This window comes from Schistocerca nitens, chromosome 8, assembly GCF_023898315.1.
Source record: "Schistocerca nitens isolate TAMUIC-IGC-003100 chromosome 8, iqSchNite1.1, whole genome shotgun sequence".
In the NCBI taxonomy this organism is placed as follows: domain Eukaryota; kingdom Metazoa; phylum Arthropoda; class Insecta; order Orthoptera; family Acrididae; genus Schistocerca; species Schistocerca nitens.
This window is the reverse complement of record NC_064621.1, coordinates 104,447,780-104,472,293: the sequence shown is the minus strand read 5'-3', so window position 1 is coordinate 104,472,293 and position 24,514 is coordinate 104,447,780. Positions and strand designations below refer to the sequence as shown.

The window sequence follows — 24,514 nt, the reverse complement described above, 5'->3', positions numbered from 1 at the left end:
ACCACTCCGCGTAAAGGTGGCCTCATCTGAGCATGGGATGGATGAGACACATCCCGGAATCGTGGTTTCCTGGTGAAGAAGACAGTGACTAAACTGCTCCTCATGTGCAAAGTGTGTCGCTAGCAAGCCTTGCACACTGTGTATGTGATCAGAGTGCTAAAAATTGTCATGGAGAATGTTCTGCAGGGTCGTCTGGCTTATCCAGTAACTGGCGGACCAACTGCTTGGTACTGACACGGCGGTCGCCTTCCGCAGTGTTAATCAGATTTTCCTCCAAGTCTGGTGTCCGAAAATTTCGGGTACGTCCTTCCTGATTTCCTGCTTCCTGAAACGACCCTGTCTCAAACGGCGAAACTCTGTTGCAAACACTGAATGCTGTGACTGTTGTCGGCGGGGATAGGTCTCCTCATACAACCATCGTGCCCGCCGCCCGTTGCCATTTGCCTTTCCGTAGGGTCGCTATTACACTATCAAATTTCTTTGTCAAAGATTTGATCAAAGATGTGATCAAATATTCGTCAAATGTCCCATAAGATTTCACACACATTTGAACATTTTATTGTCAGTAAGCAAATTTCGATTGAATACAGCACATCATTATCTGTTGTTAAGCTCTTGCATATATTACGCTGTAGTTCTGGTCTTAACGTTGCCTTTTGTCCGTCTTTGTCATTTCCTAGTCTACTGCTAATGTCTTACCTCACGCCACAGTTATTTCTAAGTCATTGCACTTATCCAGGCTGTGCTACATTTCACAGTTTTAGTCTCTAGGTCTATTGCAATATATTCTATTTCGTCATAATTGAGCGTACTTACAGCTTGCACGAGACTGCCTGCGACTGTATAGAAAGCTGCTGATGTCCCATGGACAGGCCTCTTCCCACTGCCGTAGTCAGCAGCTCGTTGCTCGGCAGCCAGGATAAGAATTCGAAGATCTGATGCTATGCACATACACTTTCTACGACTAGAATCAAACTATTGAGTTCGTGAACTATGCATACTCGGTCATTTCTCTAACTAACAAAATTATTTCAAGACGTTTAGAGAAACGAACTTTGAAGGCGACTTCTATAGACTGACCGTTGCTAGGTAACTGAGGCACGTACTTATATTTACACAACAATGACGCTATATAATTAGCATTCTACAAAACCGTTTCTGGTTGGTGCCTCATTTTTCAGTGCGAACATTCAGTAATCATTACTGTTTGCACACACTTTAGGATTAATAAAGCAGATATTGGAAGCGGTTGACTAATTGAAAACCACCTGAGAAGTATTGACTTCAGTATTATCATTTAGAACATTCACAAGCACTACACCCTACAAGGAGTCGGAAAACCAGATGTATTTTAGTGCTTAAAATGGTATTCCAGTCGTCTCCATAAATTCACGCACACACCATTATATGAGTACCTTAGACGAAGAGTATCCCAAACTAAAGACTAAAGTGGAACAAAAATTATAATAATTGTGGAAGATGAAGATATGTAATTTGTACCCCCCACCCCACCCACCCACCGTGGAACGTTACCTGTATTTCTTAAACAGAGTGAGAGGTCCCCTTGTAAGTGGAGCCCGATTTTGTAATATAATTCATGAAAAATGACCTGAAAGGACTGTCATACGTAGAAGATATTGTATTTTTGACACCACTGAACCAAAGGTGTTGCCTGAGTGTAGCAGACTCGATTACGAGTAGGTTCCAGTTGCCGTTGCACTCTGTTACAGGTGGGATGTAAGGCTTAAAGCTAGTGGCTAGCGGCAAGAATTTAGTTGCTGGTCTATGCACGCAGCATAATACAGTTTTTATAAAATGTGATGAATGATACTGTAACTCAGAGGTAACGCAACAGGGACAAATTTGTAAGGTAATGATATTTTGTATATTTAGTTTTACGTATGCAGCAACAGAATTTGTGGATTTCGCTAAATTTTAAAGTACTGACCCTTGAGTGTAGGATCCAAGTATTTTCCATCGTATTTAAAGTATAGGTTGATTCAGTATACTGGGTTGGTAATATGTTGTGTGTTTTGTAATCCTGATACAGAGTAATTAAATTTTGGTATATACACTACTGGCCATTAAAATTGCTACACCAAGAAGAAATTCAGATGATAAACGGGTATTCATAGGACAAATATATTATACTAGAAATGACATGTAATTGAATTTTCACGCAATTTGTGTGCATACATCCTGAGAAATCAGTAACCAGAACAACCACCTCTGGCCGTAATAACGGCCTTGATACGCCTGGGCATTGAGTCAGACAGAGCTTGGATGGCGTGTACAAGTACAGCTGCCCATGCAGCTTCAACAGGATACCACAATTCATCAAGAGTAGTGACTGGCGTATTGTGACGAGCCAGTTGCTCGGCCAGCATTGACCAGACGTTTTCAATTGGTGAGAGATCTGGAGAATGTGCTTGCAAGGCCAGCAGTCGAACATGTTCTGAATCCAGAAAGGCCCGTACAGGACCTGCAACATGCGGTCGTGCATTATCCTGCTGAGATTAAGGGTTTCGCAGGGATCTAATGAAGGGTAGAGCCACGAGTCATAACACATATGAAATGTAACGTCCACTGTTCAAGGTGCTGTCAATGCGAACAAGAGGTGACCGAGACGTGTAACCAATGGCGCCCCGCACCATCACGCCGGGTGATACGTCAGTATGGCGATGACGAATACACGCTTCCAATGTGCGTTCACCGCGATGTCGCCAAACACGGATGCGACCATCATGATGCTGTAAACGGAACCTGGATTCATCCAAAAAAATGACGTTTTGCCATTCGTGCACCCAGGTTCGTCGTTGAGTACACCATCGCAGGCGCTCCTGTCTGTGATGCAGCGTCAAGGGTAACCGCAGCCATGGTCTGCGAGCTGATAGTCAATGCTGTTGCAAACGTCGTCGAACTGTTCGTGCAGATGGTGGTTGTCTTGCAAACGTCCCCATCTGTTGACCCAGGGATCAAAACGTGGCTGCACGATCCGTTACAACCACGCGGATAAGATGCCTGTCATCTCGACTGCTAGTGGTACGGTGCCGTTGGGATCCAGCACAGTATTCCGTATTACCCTCTTGAACCCACCGATTTCATATTCTGCAAACAGGCATTGGATCTCGACCAACGCGAGCAGCAATGTCGCGATACGATAAAGCGGAATCGCGATAGGCTACAATCCGACCTTTATCAAAGTCGGAAACGTGATGGTACGCATTTTTCCTCCTTACACGGGGAATCACAACCACGTTTCACCAGGCAATGCCGGTCAGCTGTTGTTTATGTATGAGAAATCGGGTGGAAACATTCCTCATGTCAGCACGTTGTATGTGTCGCCACCGGCGCCAACCTTGTGGTAATGCTCAGAAAAGCTAATCATTTGCATATCACAGCATCTTCTTCCTGTCACCTAAATTTCACATCTGTAGCACGTCATCTGCGTGGTGTAGCAGTTTTAATGGCCAGTAGTGTATTTTATCAAATGATGTGAGACTTTTTGTCATGTTAGAATCCAAGTGCTTTTTTAATTACGACGGTACTTGAGAATTGTAGAACAGTTGAGAAGTTCACTGATTTTGATGTTAATGTAAAATGTTTCATATCTGATTTTGTGAAGGAGAAACTTTATTTTACATAAAATTTTGAGACTGAAGCTTTTGGTCGTATGATATCCCCTTCTCAGTGCCTCATCCTCTTCCATGTCGTGTTTATTTAAATCCAATGAATATTTTTTAAATAAACCTTTTTTCAGTCATAGTCAGAAAAGTGTTAATGTACCAGACTCAGAAAAAAGTGTTAATGTTTGTCACAGCTTCAGAGCCGGCAGCATTGCACAGTGCTGCGCCAGTATCCAACATTTTTACTGAACATTTGCAGGGTTATTCGTTCATCAACCAATCTACTGATATTATTGCTATGACGCTATTTTACGCCAGGCGTTGCACTGCGCTGTGCCAAGATTGAGTATTTTCTATGCCTACTGTGGAGAGAATAAGAATCCCAAGATTACATCAGTTGCGACTCTAGAGCTGAGGAAAATTTATCTCACTGTTATGTTCTCAGGCACTCACTTAAGTATTTCAAAGAATAATTGTTTAAAAGAACGTCGCAACAGATAAACATTGTCTTGAAGCAACATGTGTTAACTCTTGGAGTACTTGAGAAATAATATTCCCAGAAGTAGAAACTGGTGTGCTGCACGTTTTCTCTTGCTCATCATCGGAGTGCAAAAGTGGGGTTCAGTGGAGTGATTAAAACAGAAAGGAATATGGAACTGTACGTCCACTTGGCACGAGCAACAGGAGAATTCCCTACATCATTTTTGTTGCATCCGCACAGTATCAGTAAAACATAAGACGCTACGCTTACGATGTTGTCAAAATCAACCAGCTGTTACGTTCCGTTTGATGAGTTACACATCAGGCACGTCGCCGTATTCTGAAATTATTTTTCATCGGGGTGGGGGAGTTAGAGCTTTGCGGGGGAGGGGAGTGGTGGGTGGGTGGGGGGGGGGACCTTCTCTTGTTATATGAGATGGCTGCAGCCTGTCCCGCACCAAAACTTTTTGTCAGTGAATCACCATGATGCCTTGAACTTTACTGCCCTTCCACCGCTTCTACACACTCATTTACGCCTCATTTATATACCATTCGAAAGAATCTTGAGCGACCAGATCGCAGATGACTGCTTGTTACTTCGTGTGTCGAAACTTATTGATAACATTGGATGTAACATTTTAAACCCACCAATCTGACCAGTTTCTTTGGAAGCCAGTCTCCCCGGCCAGTGCCCTCCCCCCCCCCCCCCCCCCCCCGCCCCCCTTTCTCACTCCTGAAGCTTGGCAAAAGACAGGATAAAGGCGGATTGAGGAAGGAGTAATACCTCCTTGAAAGACATTTGTCCAATTGTATATGTTGCTACTACGAAGTAAGGGCTTCTTGCCAGATCTATCGAGAAAACTACGAATATGTATAAGATTACCAGGCGATCACCAATATAGCTCATAGAGCGGAAACAGCAGCCCTCTCTGATGAGATAAGTGGACAGAAAAAGTTCCTTTTTGGTAGAGGATGACAGTTATCCAGGTCATCATAGTGGTCAGAAATCAAGTAGATTGGTGCAGTGAATGTGACGCTACCTTAACGGTGCTGGGGACAAATTAAACACCTGCATTGGTGCCATGATGAAGGTCACAGTAAAGTACCGCATTATCTTTTCCTAGTACAATCGGTTCACTGCCAAAAATGTGATAATAACTTCCTCGATCGTAAATTCTTACTGAAATTCTCTTCCTTTCGGCACTCCAGCAGGAACTACTCTGGAGGAGTTACAAGGTAAAATTAAAATGGTAACTAGCGTCGGCACTTGGAAAGAGGGAATGCTGAGATATTCAGACAAATTCTAGAGGGGCAGCAGAAACAATTCGGACACGTAAATTAAAAATCAATGCGATGGTCAGAGGAAGGGAGATAATTGAGATGGGATCTTAGAAATATTCTTACAAAGGCAGGTGGTGGGAGAGTGCACCTTAGAAGTATAATGAACAGAGAATTTGAAAAAAAGGGAATCAAAGAATAGCTAGAGATGAATGGATTGAGGAGAGTAGATTTCCTGAGATTGGTCACAAATGAAAACACGGTAACGAAAATGTTACTCCTATAATTGTAACTAATAAAAATTGACTTTGAGGTGGACTGAAGGCTAAGCACAGTTATTCATCATGAAAGTGGTACATGGGAAAATGAAGCAGACTGTGAAGCGACAAGTTGGTAACAATATTTAGATGATACGTCGCGGGGGCCCACAAATGTTTTCGACAGTTAAATTGTAGATTATGACACAAGAAGATGACAGGTTAAAGACAGTCTCCCTCTCTCTGAATTTTAGGAAGCATTGCACGGAAGTGAACGTGTATCTGCACTGAGACTAGCATGTTCACCTTAGAATTCCCGTCCAGCATGCAGTTCTGTTACAATGTGACGAATAGGAACAGCACACAGTCACCAGGTCACCAGCGGAATGACCATGACAGGGAATGTTAGTGGAGCAGTGACCACACCTCCACTATCGCCATTGCTAGCAGCCTGGTTCTCGATTACCATCTCTATAAAGCGGTTGCTATGAGGGGCTGGTTGAGATTTCAGTTCCGCGAGAGAAGAAGTTAAAAAAATTCCATAGCTCTATGTTTAAGCTGGGGCCAACATTTACTGCAGTGTGGGAACTCCACTACATATCTGTTACTGTAAACAGTAGAATTTCATGAGGAATCGATAGAAATCCTTCGTGATTTTTAAATTTTTATAGCGGAGCTGTTACGACTCCCAGTTAATGAAAGAACGACACTTTAATCCTCTCCTCAACCGACGTAACGGTCGTACGTGACGAAAGTTGTTGCCGCTGTGCATCCCTCACTATTTGTGTGGGAAAGATCTTATAGCAATCTTCTTGTTTAACTGTTGGGATCCTAAAAATGCCGTAGTGGCTTTCAGTTAGAGTTCAGAGGATCTCACTCCTCCGCTGGCAAAATGATTCCCCTGGAGGCGATTGTACAATAAATTTTCGCAAGCAGACAACGCATACCTAACATTTATCATTTTCATCACGAGAAGCCCTTGGACCATTCACGCATGATGCTTCCAGGCACGTCTTCCAGGTTTTCTTGTTGCCATTCCTCCCCTCACCTTACGTTCGATATCAAGGTAACGTAGCACAGAAAAATCTTTTATGTCAGAGAATGGTCTTCCTCAACTTTAGTGTTAAGTACGTCCATATTGAATGGCCCTCCAATATTGAATGGCCCTCTCAAGTATTCTCTATTCCTTAAAAACCCTACAGTTTATTATTCATTTTTCAGTCTTCCAGGAAGTACACGCCAGCTGCAGTCGGGAGGATACAGAAACTATATGTAAAAAAATGGTTTACATTTTTCTATAGAGAAATCTGTTAGCACCGGCTTTAACTGTTCTCTTCGTAGTATGGAGGTACATTGATTGCGAGATGCATCATTAAAATTAAGATATTCGCTGAGGTTCCTGTAGTTCATTTTATACCACCGTCCCTCCTGCAACACCTGAGGGTCGTACGATTTCTTACTTAAAAACGTATTATGCACAGGACACAGGGAGCAGAGCTTGTCTGTGTGTGTTCCAGTTCAGAAGAGTACTTCTTCAAAGTTTACTAATCTCAGTACTCTGCCGGAAACAAGAAACTACCTCTCCAGCAATCTCATACAGTTCCTCTGGTTCCAGTATTTCCTTAATCAATACAACCAGAACTTCATCTGCATGGCGAGAAAGTAAGCCACTGTCTTTAGTGTATGTTCTTTCCAAATATATATACTTAAATATGAATAGCGACACTAGTAATAATTCTACACGCCGGCCGCGGTGGTCTCGCGGTTCTATGCGCGCAGTCCGGAACCGCGCGACTGCTACGGTCGCAGGTTCGAATCCTACCTCGGGCATGGATGTGTGTGATGTCCTTAGGTTAGTTAGGTTCAAGTAGTTCTATGTTCTAGGGGACTGATGACCACAGCTGTTAAGTCCCATAGAGCTCAGAGCCAATAATTCTACAGTTATAACAAGAAGATTAGTTTTCAACATTCCATCGCCAAAGATATCATTAAGGCGCACATTCTCTGACAAGGGAAGATAGTCGGCAGTAGTGTTTCAAATGAACTGTTCCAGCGCTCATGCCGGAGAAGCTTGATCTAGATGATCGGAGAGGAATTCCAAGTGAGTTCTACTCTTTTCAATAACAGTAATAAGAATAATACTACCATAATAGTGATAATGATGGTAATAATAGTGAATTAGACCTTTCACTATCGTTCATGACGAAGATGTGTTCCGAATGGAAAGAAAGTTTAATTGTTGACGCGAGGAACATCTGTGCTAACTTTCATAAATATCGTACGTATGTCACATTGCATAATACTTTGCATTTTGGTCAGTGACGGTATTTACAGGCTGTTACTCCATACCTAAAAGAAAATAGTTCTAACCTGATTTGAAAAGTAAATGTAGGACATGTAACTAGCCCTCTGAAAATATGGAAGTGGGAAAGGAAGGATGAAAGAATCTTGAGCCGGATAGGAGAGTACGTACTTAAAGTAATAATTTCAGAGACCTGGAAACGGCTTTCTTTAATCACTTTTGGTCAGACAAAACACAGAGCTCCGAACCGTGAAGTCAAGACAATCGTAAGGCATTATTACGAATTCACACCCTTCTGAACATTCTTGCACCAGCAAAATGGCTCTAACTGTAGCGCTGGAGACCAAAGAAAGTAAAGATTCATTATCAGTGAAATTAGCCAAATATCCACGACAAAATTTTACGTTGGCGCCCAAGACATCGATGGAGGAAACTGATCTGGCAGAGATATGAACAAGACTGAAGACAGTGAACCAACAAACTCACACTGGTAGAAGAAGGGTGAAGAATACTTACATTTAAATTAAGTTACTTGTGTCTGTCAAGAGTGACTTAAAAGTCGCTTTCAGCTTTCTAGATACATGTGCTCCGTGAGTCTCCTACTTTATTTGAGGTGAATACAGACCTGGTTCTATCAGGGATGCTTTGCGAAATTTGTTCCTCCCTCGTGCTTATGTTTCATCAAATTGTAGTGGACAGCTTGCATGGTTCTTTACGTAAGTGTGACTGGCTCATGTATTTTTTTTTCAATTATACGTATCACAGTAGCAAATATCACTATACAAAGGATGTAGCAAGCCAGCTGCACCACTGGCATACGTAAACACTATAATAATTTTTATTCATGCAGATCCCTGTCACGTTTGCGTAGGGGTTTCTTTTTGGTGACTAGTTTTGAACGTTAACGTTCATTCTAAAACCACTGACTGTATTTGAAGTTAGGCCATAGTTCCACTGACAGGTTTACGTCTCCGTAAAACAGCTCTGTATGATAAATTTACTATTTCCATAATACCGAAGTCGTGCAGTCAAGAAACTACCTCAGAACTACCACTGAAGCTCAGAAATACCTCTTTGTACTCTGATAATATCGCATTTACCATGCAGATTTGTTTTATGAAAGTGTCTTGTAAATGTATGAATGGAATTATGCTTTAAGTAACACTTGAAAAGCAGGCACTGCTTCGAGAATAAACGTTAACGTTAGAAACTAGTCACCATCAAGAAACTGTACGCAACTATGACAGAAACCTAAATAAATAATAATTAAATTTGATATTCTGATTCTTTTATCCACAAAATGTTAGCATTACGTAATTTCCAATAATTGTTTTCTTGCATCCATATTTTATTTTGTCCAGTCTATATCATCGTCTGACAGGTGATTATTCGTAGTTTCTAAATCTTCACATATGTTAAATAAGTTCTAAACATGACAAGTGCGCTTCTACTCACATCCAAAAGTGCACTATATTGTCGCAGAAGAAGATGAGTAGCGCCGTGATGCAGTGGTTATGATACTAAACTGTTGAATGTGGCTCGAACTCGTTTTTCTCGCCACGTAAACGGCGGCTGTGTCGTGGTCTGATGGGAGCCACTGTGTCGTCGATAATGTGTGGTATCACAAGATCCAATACGCAGCGTCTCCACCAGAGTAAAGCCACGTAGAAGAAGGTGTAATTAGATGAATGACGAACACCAACTTGACTTAACGAAGGTTTGTTCAGCACTTGCACATACAAGAGATCGAAGCGAACTTCCTCTGGCCAGAACACATACAGTCTATATACAGCTACAGAACATTCAAATACAATGATTCTTGACATTTGTGGATACTTCTAGAATCTACTCGAACCGAATATAGAAATTAAAACTGTACAGTCTATATGAGTTTTGAATTCACGACCCTCCATGCAACAGTTTAGTATCATAACCACTACACCACACTGCTACTAAGCCTCTTCTAAGACAATATTTATCATTGAGAAAACCTTTACATATTCCCCATACAGCCTCTGTTTGCAATATGTGCTCTGTACAAGCATCCAGTGAGGGATGGAGTAAATGACCACTTAAAATCGAAAGAATAGCCGATATTTTTTTGCTATTTGTTTAGTCTCTGTTATAACAGTTTTTTTTTAGTTTTTACTCATAACTGAGCAAAAAACTGAAACACCAATTAGCCATAGCAGAAGTGCCGAAATTTTTCGTTTTTAAATAAACCATTTTTAAAAAAGGAGTAATTTATTCGAAAAATTTGTATTTATTTGAAATATTACGTTATTATAGAAAAGGGGTGAAAACGATCATGGCTATTGTAATAGCAATGCCGACAGAAACGAACAACTAAGACATGGCTTTTTCCGCCTTTCCTACAGGAGATAATAGGAATAAAAATCCTGAAATCGGTTATTTGAGAAACTGGTTATTCTGGACAGTTTTAACAGTCAGGTTAAACTGGCGTGGAAAAGATAAGATAAACCGAAAACCAGTTGTTTCAGCGGTAACTGCCTTCCCTAATTTAGAGTTACATATTGTCGCGTCTCAGCGAGGGAATCTATAAAATGCGTTAGTGTTTACTTAAGAAGGGCAAATATCTCTTTTCTAGCTGCTATGTAGTATAGCTGGCAGTGGTATGGCGAATTCCTCGGAAACCATTACTAGAGATACATATGTAACGTAGATTAGCAATTAACGCTTTGAATACACACCGACTTAATGTGGGAGTGCCGCCTGCTGGCAGCAGAGATTACAGCGTCGTGGAAGCAGATGCGGTGGCTCATCAGTGGCAGGCAGGTGAGGGCGCCATCTTGTACACGTCCTGCTGCTTATGTCTTGAAGGCATTCTATAGTGCGTCAAGAAGTGCAATCTTTCTTATCCTCTTTTTTTATTAGGATAACAAGATCGATGGGATGTTAAACAGAAATATTTAATAAAGTGTTCTGAGTGCTGGCCTAGAAGAACTCTGTTTCCAAATTTAATGATGTGTGCATCTTTCACGCAATCGGTCTCTCTGCACCTGTCTTTCGGATACTGGCAAACAAAATTTGTTAGCTTTCCGTATCCATCTCCCTTACCCCACGAGGATCCTCTATAGCCCATCCCTTTCCCACATCTCGTCCTTTTCCTTGAACACATCCGTGTCTTCCACACCAACTGTCACCTTGATCCTCGTCACCTCCTTGTGTCAGCAGTCCTCTTCACTCCCCACCTGCTGCCGCACCTTTACCAATGTGTCCCCCCCCCCCTCTCTCCATCCCCACACACCCCACCTCTTCTCCCAAAGGAACTTCCACAGTCTCCCCATCCCGGATGATGTGCTTCACTCCAATATTTATCCTTCCTTCCAACTCTGACCCTCCTCTTCCCCTCATCTCCTCTCTTCAGCTACATCTCCCTCCCTTCCACCCTTTGCTGTTTCCTGCCTCCCCCCTCTTGTCCTTCTCACTTCTCCTTCCCAGTCCTTGCACTCCATTTCCATCTCCTGCCCATCGGTGTGCTACCAACTCCACCTCTACCCCTCCTTCCAGCCCCCCCCCCCCCCTCCTCTGTCAACGCCCATTTTCTTTTTCTTTCTCCTTCCTCTCCAGCTTCTTCTTCCTTGGCAGACCCTTCAAATTTTACTGCAGTTACTCTGTTTTGTTTTGGTGCTCGCCATGTATGTAGCTTCAGTGCAGTGGCATCCCAGACTGTGAACACTGTCTCTGATGGTGCTGCTCGTGCCACCAGTGTTAACGTGGTACAGTTTCATCGAGTCCCATTTCAACTTTATGTGGATTTTATGTATATGTGCCTCACCGAACTACCCTTTTTTGTATATTTTAACTCCAATTAATTCCCCTTCTCATGTATACATTTCATCTTTTGTCCGCATGTGGCAGCGGAATGAAATCACAACAAAAAGAAAGAAAATTATTTTCCTGTATGATGAGCGAAGCCTGATTTTTAGCTTCCTCGGTATGGTAATGGTTTCAGACTTTCACTTTATGCATCTTTTGTTTAGGTCTTTAATAGAAACTGAAGCTTTGACTGAAGTTCTATGTGACAGGCTCTGTCTGCAAACTTTATCATCTGTTCTTGCACTCTTGCACTCTAGTTGTGATTTATTGCTGCTCCAACAACTGATCTCTGGATAGTAAAAGTTTACCGTATTGTGTTCTTCTGCGCTTTAGGGATGAATAAATACTTTGCCTCTGAAAAAGTGTGACGGTACGCCACGAGGGAGTCCTGACTGTACAACGCAGCTGAGAGGTGCTACAGCGGCAGCGGCAGTTCGCAAATCCCGGTGCTGCCTCCTAGTCTTCTCTTCATGCACTTCTTCCGATGCGCGTGTCCCTCGTCCCACGTTTATTCAAGCTGATTTGCATGAGCGGCGAGCAGTTGGTTAATGACTTCATTGTGCAATGCATGCATGCAAAGCAGAAGACAAGGGCAACTCAGACGACGTTTGTCCACCAAGTCAGCGCAGCTGTCAGTCGAGTGACTGTCGGAATGACACACTTTAAAGCTCGAAAATATTTAGCATTAGATCCAATCAGCCGGATGCTAATGACGTACCAGTTCCCGTCGAAGTAACTGTTTAAATACAAAGCTTCGTCGTGCGATACTTCATTGTAAGAAGACACACTTACAAAGTTCGTGACGCTGTGTTTCCAGCAAATGGTTTCATTTCAGATGATCCCATCAGCTACTGCGGAATATACACTCACTGTAAAGCGTGAGCGAATCTCATAGTAGTGACTCAGGTGAAATGTTGCGGAGACAGAGAGAAATTTTCCATCTTGCAGTACTCTGTCAGTTCCCAGCAAGAAATTCACCAAAATATTCCGAAACAATCAGGTTTTCAAGATTTTACTTTCCCTGCTACAAAATTAGTGGTACGTGGATTCAAAACAAACGAGCAGGCTAATACAATGGGAAATACAGACATGATCAACGAGATATTCTTCTATAGTTGAGCAGTTCCTCAATTGTTGACGGAGAAATGTGAAATAAGTGACAAGATACAAACTGTAAAATCAATCATGTGACTGCGTCGTTTTCTTCCAAACACTCAGTCGTGACATCACGGTGTTCTTTTACCTGACTAATGCACATTCTTATTTTAGGTATTTATAATTACCCTAGTATTGCAAAACTGCGTCTGAGAAATACAATTTCTCATTAACAACGTAAATTTAAGCTAGGCCCAGCATAATGCCTTAACTGATGGTGAAACGTGTGTGGAATGCCTCTTAAAGCTTTGTACGTACTCCGAACACTACATCATATCCTCTGTACAGACGTTTTTATGTACATCACTTAAACTGGTTTATCGATTTTTCTCTAATGTGCTATCCAAACGTAACACGCTACTATGTATTAGCCACTTCTCTTCATTTATCCATATTTATATACTACATACTGTACTTTTCTTTTTAAGGCCGTAATTTGCTAGCCAAACCTATAATATGCTACAGCGTGTTAGCCATTTCCCTTCATTTACCCATTTTTATATACTATATGCTGTACTTTTGTTTTTAAGGCCGCCTTTACACGTCCAGACTACTTGTTCTTGTGCACTTGAGGCGTTTTGCTGCTATGTAAGGTCCAAAAATTTTTTGTGCAGTCGCTAGAAAGTGATGTTGAGGTCCATCATCATCAATACCTTGTTCTTCTTGTTCTTCCCCATGTCACTGTCGCCATGTCATCTGATACAAAATCCTGCTATATATTCAGTTGATGACAATGAGACAGTGAGACAAATGCATTTCAAGCAGTGAATAAAAAGAAACAACATACAAAAATGATAGCGGATTCATAGACATAGCCTTTGCATAATTAGCTCGTAAGTAGTTAATGTACAATAGACATGACGAGAATTGTAGTCAGAAAAAGATTACGGATTTAATTTTGTCTGAGATTATACTTCCTTCCATTTAATTGAATTCAGTAATTTTTTACTGGCAAGTACCACAGCTGCTTCTCACTACTGACGAATTATTACGTAGTTCTTAACTGACGCCTCTTAATATGAATTATTATCCATTTCAAACGAATACTTTAGTGCCCTTAATTTTCGGTAGAAGTATTTCAGTCTGAGTGGACGGTGGAACCTGTATGACTCCTCAAACGATAAAATTTACCGCACTGTTATTAAGTGCAGTAAAATTTATTTTTATTTTATATTTCCATTACTTAAAAGTTCAAACTTGCTAGTTCATTTTGGCTTTCATTTTCTGAACGCAATATTTTTGATTTTCTTAACTCGCAGGTTTATTTTTGCAGTGATTTGTGTGTTTGCACTATTTGTGACTCGTTGATGCGTTTCTTATCTTTGAAGGCCTGTTTAGTCCATCAGCGAATGGGAAACCCTTGCGGTTGTGTAATTACGGGGCGATATAGTTTCCAATGAGTCTTCGTCATACTGTTCCCAGTTTTCAGTTCGGAAGACAATCTGGTCTCTTTTGTTCTTGCTTTGTCAGTTGTCAATTCGAGCTGGTTCGAAATTTCCGTCTCTAATGGCCTCGATGGCGTTAAAACCAATGTTCCTTTCTCATTTCAGAATTCCTGCACTCTTTGCAGTTATTTGCCTTGCTTTATAATTAGCTATGGGGAGGCTACTTTAGGCATGCGTTCTAAACATTAGCACAGTTATTTTGTGATTTCTCTGCATACGGAACATACAGTGGTATTTTTCCATATGGTGAAGCGGGGACTCGTAGTTTGCTTACTTTACGTGAAATGGAAGCTCACTGTAGGATCAAGTGTGTAAGATTCGATCTTATCATCATTTTCATTATTAAAATGATTTATCACTGTTTTTGAGATACTTGCTTTGTGCTGGCGACATTGAGGACCCATGTCGGCTGGACAGTTCTGAGAACAATATTCAAACATCATTCGAATATTCTCCCTGAATTATTTCGTTCAAGTTGGGTCATTTCATTTACTATCCCACGTAATATAGCTACATACTGCTGTGATACGATTTTGTTCTTGCCTGTAGCTGCAAGCCTCATCATTGCTGTGCTTGCCGGCCGCGGTGGCCGTGCGGTTCTGGCGCTGCAGTCCGGAACCGCGAGGCTGCTACGGTCGCAGGTTCGAATCCTGCCTCGGGCATGGGTGTGTGTGATGTCCTTAGGTTAGTTAGGTTTAAGTAGTTCTAAGTTCTAGGGGACTTATGACATAAGATGTTGAGTCCCATAGTGCTCAGAGCCATTTGAACCATTTGAACCATTGCTGTGCTTACATATAGCAAAAAAAACCAACTGAACTAATCATATGCTAACTTTGGAAACCATTAGCTATATTACACCATTCTTTGCACCGTTTAAGACAATAGGTGGGGAAAGGTAACTTGGCGTTATCAGATACTGTTCTGAAAGACTGATGATTTCTTAAGTCAATGCTCCCTGTTCTTGTGTATTAATGAGATCTTTAGAGGAACGCATGATAGCGGGGTGCTCCCCATTTGCAGCAGTATGTGATTTTGTTCTTGAGTAGCATCATAACTAAGTTAACGCCAGTTTATTCCCTCGCGTTGGCTCTATGGGCTGCAATTTTGCTTTTATTCAACTGAATTTTTATGTTGTTTACAAATTGCAACATCTTTTAAGTTTGTCACGCTAATTAAGGCCATAAAAGCATGGTCTTTTCTGACCAAAAAGCGATTCTCATTGCTGGAGACCAAAGATTTTGTTAGTCATACCATTTGCGTTCTTGTGGAGATATTTTGATGGCAACTTTCATTCCCTAACAAATATTTCTTTATATCTAACCGAGAAATCCAATACGAATATTCATAAACTTAGCTTTAAACTTTTTAAATATAAATATTTTCTTAAATATTTTTGTTCCCTATTGGACTTCCTTAGGACTTCGATTTCCAGAAACACTGAAACACAGATTTTTTTAAAATTTATAACCGACAAGTTATATACCAATTGGCATAGATGTAGCCTCAAAAATCCTTTAGCGGTTCTTTGGTAATTATACTGTATATTTAAAAAAAGCTTTCACGCACTATTTTATCCCCATAGTGGATAAAATTTTCAAGAATGCTGATACACGTATTTTTCCCGACTGAGAAGCTAAATACCAGTTTTCGTAGTAGTTGCTGTTGTGGTCTTCAATCCAGAGACTGGTTTGATGCAGCTCTCCATGCTGCCCTGACCTGTGTAAGCTGCTTCATCTCCAAGTACCTACTGCAGCCTACATTCTTCTGAACCAGCTTAGTGTATTCATCTCTTGGTCTCCCTCTACGATTTTTACCCTCCATGCTGCCCTCCAATATTAGATTTACTGATCTCTTGATGCCTTAGAATGTGGTTTGCCAACCGATCCCTTCGTCTATTCAAGTTGTGCCAAAAATTCCTCTTCTCCCCAATTCTATTCAGTACCTCCTCATTAGTTACGTGATCTACTCATCTAATCTTCAGCAATCTTCTGTAGCCGCGCGGTTTGAGGCGTCTTCTCACGGTCCGCGAGGCTTCCTCCGTCGGAGGTTCGAGTCCTCCCTCGGGCATGTGTGTGTGTTCCGTCCTTAGCGTAAGTTAGTCTAAGATAGATTAAGTAGTGTGTAAGCTTAGGCCCCGATGACCTCAGCAGTTTGGTTCCATAAGGCTTTACCACAAATTTCCAATTTTCTCTATCTTCTGTAGCATCACATTTCGAAAGCATCTATTCTCTTCTTGTCTAAACTAGTTATCGCCCATATTTCACTTCCATACATGGCTACACTCCGTACAAATACTTTCAGAAAAGACTTCCTGACACTTAAATCTATACTCGATGTTAACAAATTTCTCTTTTTCAGAAACCCTTTCCATGCGATGGTTACTCTACTTTTATATCTTCTCTACTTCGACCATCGTCAGTTATTTTGCTCCCAAAACAGCAAAACTCATGTAGTACTTTAAGTGTCTCATTCCCTGAACTAATTCCTTCAGCATCACCTGATTTAATTCGACTACATTCCACTACCCTCGTTTTGGTTTTGCTGATGTTCATCTTATATCCTAATTTCAAGACACTGGCTATTCCGTTCAGCTGCTCTTCCAGGTACTTTGCTGTCTGTTACAGAATTACAATGTCATCGGCAAACCTCAACGTTTTTATTTCTTCTCCATTGATTTCAATTCCTACTCCAAATTTTTCTTCTTGTTTCATTTTCGGCTTGCTCGATATACAGATTGAATAACATCAAGGATAGGTTACAACCCTGTCTCATTCCCTTCCCTTTCGTGCCCCTTCACTCCAAGAACTGCCATCTGGTTTCTGCTCAAATTGTAAATAGCCTTTCGTTCCCTGTATTTGACCCCCACCACCTTCAGAATATGAAAGAGAGTATTCCAGTGAACATTGTCAAAAGCTTTCTCAAAGTCTACAAATGCTAGAAACGTAGGTTTGCCTTTCCTTATTCTATCTTCTAAGATAAGTTGTAGGGTCAATATTACCTCCTGTGTTCCAGCATTTCTCCGGAATCCAAACTAATCTTCCCCGAGATCGACTTCTACCAGTTTTTCCATTAGTCTGTAAAGAATTCGTGTTAGCCGGTTTATAGCCGTGACTTATTAATCTGATAGTTCGGTAATTTTCACATCTGTCAACACCTGCTTACTTTGGTATTGGAATTATTGTACTTCTTTTGAAGTCTGCGGGTTTTTCGCCTGTGTCATACATCTTGCTCACCAGAAGGCAGGGTTTTCTCAGGGCTGGCTGGCTCCCTGGCACTCCCAAGGTTATCAATAGTTGTAATGTTCTCTACTCCCGTGGCCTTGTTTCGACTCGCGTCCTTCAGTGCTCTGTCAAACTCGTCACGGAGTATCATATCTCCCATCTACGTCCTCTTTCATTTCCATAATATTGCCCTCCAGTTCATCGACCTTGTATAGATCCTCTATGTACTCCTTCCACCTTTCTGCTTTCCCTTCTTTTTTACTTAGAACTGGTTTTCCATCTGAGCTCTTTATTTTCATACAAGTGGTTCTCTTTTCTACAAAAGTCTCCTTAATTTTCCTTTAGGCAGCATCTAACTTATCCCTAGTGATATATGCCTCTACATCCTTACATTTGTACTCTAGCCATCCCTGTTTAGCTATTTTACACTTCCTATCAATCTCATTTTGAGACATTTGTATTCCTTTTTGCTGGCTTCATTTACTGCAATTTTATATTTTCTCCTTTCATCAGTCAAATTCAATATTCAGTATATCTTTTGCAACCTATGGATATCTACTAGCCCTCGTCTTTTTATCTACTTGATCCTCTGCTGCCTTCACTCTCTACAACCTATGGTTCTTTTAGTTTCTCCAGTACTCATGTCCTAAAAGTCCTACCTTTTTTGCAGTTTCTTCAGTTTCAGTCTGGAGTTCATAACCAATAAATTGTGGTCCACATCTGCCCCTGGAAATGTCTTACAATCTAAAACCTAGTTCCTAAATCTTTTCCCATTATATAATCTATCTGAAACCTTCCAGTGTCTCCAGGCCTCTTCCACACATACAACCTTTTCGTAGTTATTGCTTCAAAATTCCCTTCATAACGACATATTTTCAAAAAGCCTTTCATTCCCTATTTCACCCCGTTGGGAGTGGAACTACTGAAATCTCCTCTTAAACTATGCCTACAGTAGAAGATCCACACTCTCTCCAAACATCATTTTTCTATCCTGATGGGTTTGGACTGGAATCAGTCTGGCACTATTTCACCCACTTAGTGTTTGAATTTGCTAAAACAGTGAAACACATTTTCTCTCATCTTTAACCGTGAAGCCAAACACCAGTTATCAAAGATTTAGCTTTAAATATTCTTTCGTACGTATGTTTTATTTTTAATAGAGAAGCCAAATACAAATGTTCATAAATTCTGCTTCAAACATGATTGCACAATGAAATATTTCCAATAAAACTTCCATCTTCCATTTCATCCCCATAGTGACTGAATTTCCAAAAACAATGACACACAATTTTTTTGTTTTTAACTGAGAAGTCAAATTTAAAATTTAATAGATATAGCTTTGAAAATGCTTTCATCATAAAACAGCGTCATGAAAAGTCTCATCCCATATTTCACTCCCTTAAGGGCTCTGTTTTCAGAAACACTGAAACGTATATTTTTTAATTTGTAACCGAGAAGTCAAATACCAATGTTCATAGGTGCAGCTTTAAAAATGCTTTAGCAGTTCTTTCATAATGATATACTTTCAAAACAAGGTTTCGATGCAGCTTTAAAAATACTTTAGTAGTTCTTTCATAATGATATACTTTCAAAACAAGGTTTCACCCAATATTTCCCTCCCAACGGACTAATTTTCCAAAAATGCTGAAACACGTATTTCTTTATTTCGACTGAGAAAGAAATACCAGTTTTCGTAGGAATAGCTTGAAAATTGCTTTAATAGCGACATTTTTCAAAACAACCCTTAACGCCCTATTTCACCCCTTAGTGTTGGAATTTCGAAAACACCCTTCTACAAACTTCAAGTTTCTATCCTTTAGCGGTTTGGGCTGTGCGATGAGTAGCCAGTCAGTCAGGACATTGCAAGTCTAGCTTCAGTGATTATACATGCGAGTGATAATTCTCATTTCAGCTTTGGCTGCAAGATGAAAGCATATGTACGTGTCACATAACTTCTGGACAGGTTGTTGATGAATGTCTACCTACTGCATAATTTTGATTATACAGCTATGCAAAATTCATTCCTGGTACGCCTACATTGTGTGTCTCTGGCTATTCCGTTCAAACTTTGTGGTCAGATCGCGTTTCCAGTTTGTTTTGTGAGTCATAAATATTCTAATAGTATAGCTTCAGAGCTATGGACTTTAATTAACTGCTCATGATAGTACAGTTGCTTGTTTTTATTACACAACAGACTGTTTACAAAGCTCTAGCTTTGAAGTTATTTTCAAATGTCTACAAACTCAAAGGCCAACAGAGCGGAGGAGCTTCGTCCATAACATACGTACTACAGACTTTAAAGCAAGTCTCGCTTCGCCTCTATGAAGAAACTATTTCGAACATTGAGACTGGGGATAGAAATAATACAATCATTAACAAGACATTTCATGTATAGGCTAGTTAATAAATCAATAGCTAAAAGAATGTCACCACAAATTTATCAATGCCAAAATAAAAGAAATTACAATCAACATAGATGTTGATGTAATGAGCTCATACTTCAGCTTTGAGTGTCCTCAGCAGACAACACTTACCTGCATTGCACTTACCTTTAACACAAGAAAATCTGCCTTACGTTCGTTTATACCACTGACATTCCCATTCCTCGTTCGAGGGATCATCCTAAAAATGTTAGCTACTTAACTGCTTTAGAAATTATAGTATTTCTTTACATTGTACTTCTTTACGTATGATGATTTTTCACTACAGCAGTAGGGATATTTACAAAGGAGGAATCTTTAAGTCTTTCAATAATTACAAATAAAAGTGCACGAGGTGTTCGAAAATTTATCTTAATCATTCTGAGATAATGATATGTCGTAACTCTAATGCAAGTTCCATGTCAAGAGATCCTAAAATATAAAACGTTGTGTTTTGCGTTAATGTTGGCCCTCCTGTGCAGATCCAATAAGTCATCTTTATGTGAATCGTAAAATTGGACAAAGTTTTTGCTAACAGTAAAATTTTACCAGTTTCTCGCTGGCGTGAAGGGCTGCGCTTTCTACTTTTGTTAGTTTTATATCTTAGGTAACTATAAAAAGAATAATATTATTAAAATAACATATTTCTCTATTGTTAGTGGAGTAGAAATAGACATTTAAGGTCACGAGGCATTACAGTTTTGTTATTTCGGAACAAATACCACAATTCAAAAATAAATACAAAATATGATACTTTATTTGACTTTTTAAGTTTTACAGTGTCAGTTAACATTGCATAGCAAGTGTCATAAAACTGATGTGCCAGTAAACAATATACATAAATCTACGTGCTTGTATGTGTAAGACTATGATTTTCGTCATAAAAAAGACCTGAAAATCAATTAACAAAGTGTGGTGCAGATAGTCTCCACTTAAGGGCTTTCGAATATGCATATTCCGATGTAACACCTGATATAAAGCATTCAGGGTTTCTCATTGATTAAATACTTCTTGTTAAAAATATCATATGGGTTAAGTGGGTAATGAGAATATTTGTCTGTTATCGGTTTCGCAAACTGGTTTGGTAAAAGATTTTTAAAATGTGCGCTGATATTTTACAGGACAACACAGTTTGTACAAACACTTCCGTAAAGAAGACAATTGTCATACCAGTAACATCATCCTTCATTTGCTTCACTTGAACAACATTTCGCCGCCTAATTTTGTGATGTATCGTACCCTTGTTTCATCATTCCGAGTTGTCTCCGATTCGGAGCATGAAATTTAATTACAGTCAGCTTACGAGCTGAGAACAGCAATAATATCATAGTTCTAAGAAAAAGGCTTTAGTTTTAGAATCTGCATTATCAAGAAATTGGTCAATGTTACTAAAACCATGAGACACAAGATTTTTATAGTTCAAATAAAAGACATTCAAAAACAAAAATGGGTGGAAATAATTTCAACTACGTTCAGAGAGTACGTTTAGAGAGGTCCACAATTTTTAACCGGCTGAAAACATATAAAATGAGAAATACTTTGAAGAGACCTGGTTTTAGTTATCAGTTTCCGTAGAACTGTTCATTTTGTACGTCGCTTAAATGGTAGCGTCAGTCAGCCGTCCTAAGCTCAAAGCTGAAAATTTTGGTCAAAAAAATTGCTTTGTACTAAATTCAATAATGTATTGTGGTTTCCAATGGTGTGGAATGTCGGGCAAATCCGCTGCAGTCAAGTGTACTGTCTGGAACAGTACTTCGTTATTGCACAAGATAAGTACGTTGTTAAACAAGTTGGTGATCAAAACAGTTAGAATGAATGTGACTGATAAAAGCATTGGAAGGTTGCAGGCGTCTGATAGGCTATTCTGCACCGCAGAGTGGCGTAGAGTAGAAAGAGAAAATGAAATTAATTTCCTTAGCACCGTTTGGCGATAGTCTACGAGAGAAACGTAACTAAAGAAGAAAACTAGAGACTGTCCTTTTGGTCTATGAGCGCATAACGTATTTATCCCAGTATGCATTGTATCTTGTGATAGAAATATTTTGCTGTCTAGATACGTGCCTTCCACTTACCGAAATAGTAGAAGTAGCCCGTTGAACAGATTTTACGATTGACATTATGGGTATGGGACTGTAGTACTCAACGTAACCGACACATGTGAGGAACAGATTTACTGAATGATTTACACGAATTATTCCTCTTGTTTTGCCATCGAAGGTTGCAGTAGGAGTACGTAAAAGTAATATATTTCTTTAAGTTCTCAACGTACCAACTGAACGCACTAAAATGTAGAAAAGATACATCTGCATTGTACATGCACAGCATGTATGTGTTTCCAGTTTGTTTATCTTACACATTCTTCGGAACGGCTACTTATTTTTTTGCGAAAACTTTTATAAACGATGGATGGTACTAGCAAGATGATGTGTAGGTGCTCTAAAAGAAATTTCTGTGATAAAAAACTGGGTTACAAGGTAACACCCGTCTGTAGATCTTGAAGATAATGTGTTAAGACTACTGTAAGGCATTTTGCTTCATCTTGTGACTGACATTCAGGGAGCTAATGGCTGAAAATATACCTTATCTCCTATCGACTCCTTCTCATGGTGAGATATGAAGCTTCTGGTGTTCAAGGCTGTCACAAGCACTCTGGAAAATCTCATTGGCTCAACTGTAGCATTTGCAAGGAATAAGAGTGAAACTGTATCTAATATCAGTATGTTTGGTACTAACACAAAAGTCCCAATTGGTTACTGCATGCGTACAAAGGAGTTTCAAAGTCATGTATTAAAACATCGTAGAGTACGTAATAAGGAGATCAAAGGATAGTCTCAGAAAATTCTCAACATTCATTAGGTCCGCAACTACGAGTCAATGTATAAACATACAGTGACTTTATAACTAAAACAAGGTGAACACCTAGGCAGTGTTGAAGTTACCCTTTTTCCAAACTTATGTCAAGGATGTGATGGTAGATCTCGTATTTGGACATCTGTGAATTTCTGTTGTGATTTAAGACATAAGTATAGCACAGAGTTTGCTTAGTCGTAACATCAGTATGTATATGAGTGAGATGACGTCGTCTGAGGAAAGGAGACAATAATGCTCTCGGGTGAACACTTGGAATTTCTGACTCGGCGAGAGACTCACTGTGTGTGACATCAACCACCTCCATATTTTTTTGAGATCAACGTTACCGCGCAACAGCTTTTAAAGAAAATCTCTACTCAGTGACAAAGACGCAAGTAGTCCATGCTTCGCTGAGGGGAGCGACTGTTCGTCCTCGTGACCTGCGGCGGGTGAGTAAGTTCATTGCAGCGCCATTCAACGGGAAGTCACAACTCTAACAAAGCAGCAACGTGTAAGAACTGGTAGAGGGGTACAGCCGTAGCAGTATCGTCGGTTCTGCCGTAAAGTGAAGCCCGGCAACTTCGGCCGAGTCCTTAGTCACTGCCGACGGCGGGTGTGCTCCGCAAGTGACGCGGCAGCAAGGTGGCGGTGGTGCCACTGTTAGAGCACCGTCAGGGCGCTGCCGGCGTGGACTGCGAGATGACGGACGCACTGGTTTCCCAGGCGGGGATGTTGCTGTAGGCAGGGACGGCGAGGACTAGCCCCAGACGAGTGGGGCCCCGCCGACGCGGCGACAGCGCCGCTACCGCCTCCGCCGCCACGCAGCAGCCTCACAGAGCAGCGGGCGAGGGGGCGGCGTTAGAGCGCCGTCTTGAAGCTGCCGGCGCGAGACGCGCGGCGCAGGAGGCGCACCGAGAGGCGGCTGGCGCTGGCGGCGGGGGCGGCACCCGCTGCGGGGGCGGCGGCGGCGGCGGCGGCGGCGGCCGGGCCCTCCTCCAGCGCCACCAGCGTCGTCTCCTCAGCCGTGGGCGGCCGCACGCGCCGCATGCTGCCCATCAGGCTGCGCTGCGTGAACGTCGAGCCGTCCCTAAGGGCACACCACGAGGCCGGCGTTCGCGTACCTCACATACCGAAGTGTGTCGATGTGATGGATGGATGGAAAGGGTCGTATGGGCGCACGACGGCAAGGTCTTCAGCGCCCGCTCAGTAACAGATTGAGACGGGTGTCAAGAAAAGACTCAGAACAGTAAGATAAAACAGAACGTAAAACACAGGTAACAAGCTAGGAAAAATATGGACCTAACCACACCGAAGCGTGGGACGAAGAATGCCGCCAGCAGTAAAACATGGACAACATAGGAAGAAAGTGGTAGATGGAGCTAAAACAATATAGCAGATGGAAGTGGCTGGCTGACCGCAAGGAAACAGGGAGGAGCCAGCCACTGTGCAATACACTAAAACCTCAAGCCTACAAGTTTAGGCCAGAGTCCAGACACATCACAAACCTTTAAAACCCTACATACACACGTCTCATAATTAGCTAATACACAGGGCAGATCACCATCAACTTTTGCTTCTGCCCTTGCATCACGGTATGAAATGCGGTCTGTTAAAATATGACGGACAGAGATGTGCACGAA

At 41.1% G+C, this 24,514-nt stretch overlaps 1 protein-coding gene across 1 annotated transcript in view; it reads right to left on the bottom strand.

Moving 5' to 3' along the window:
- Nucleotides 1-23,732: 23,732 nt before the first annotated feature.
- LOC126199426 (gonadotropin-releasing hormone receptor-like) overlaps nt 23,733-24,514 on the bottom strand; it is a 651,151-nt gene continuing 650,369 nt past the window's right edge. The window contains exon 5 of the mRNA XM_049936344.1: nt 23,733-23,961. Coding sequence (XP_049792301.1) covers nt 23,733-23,961 — 229 coding nt within the window. The remainder of the gene's footprint in view (nt 23,962-24,514) is intronic.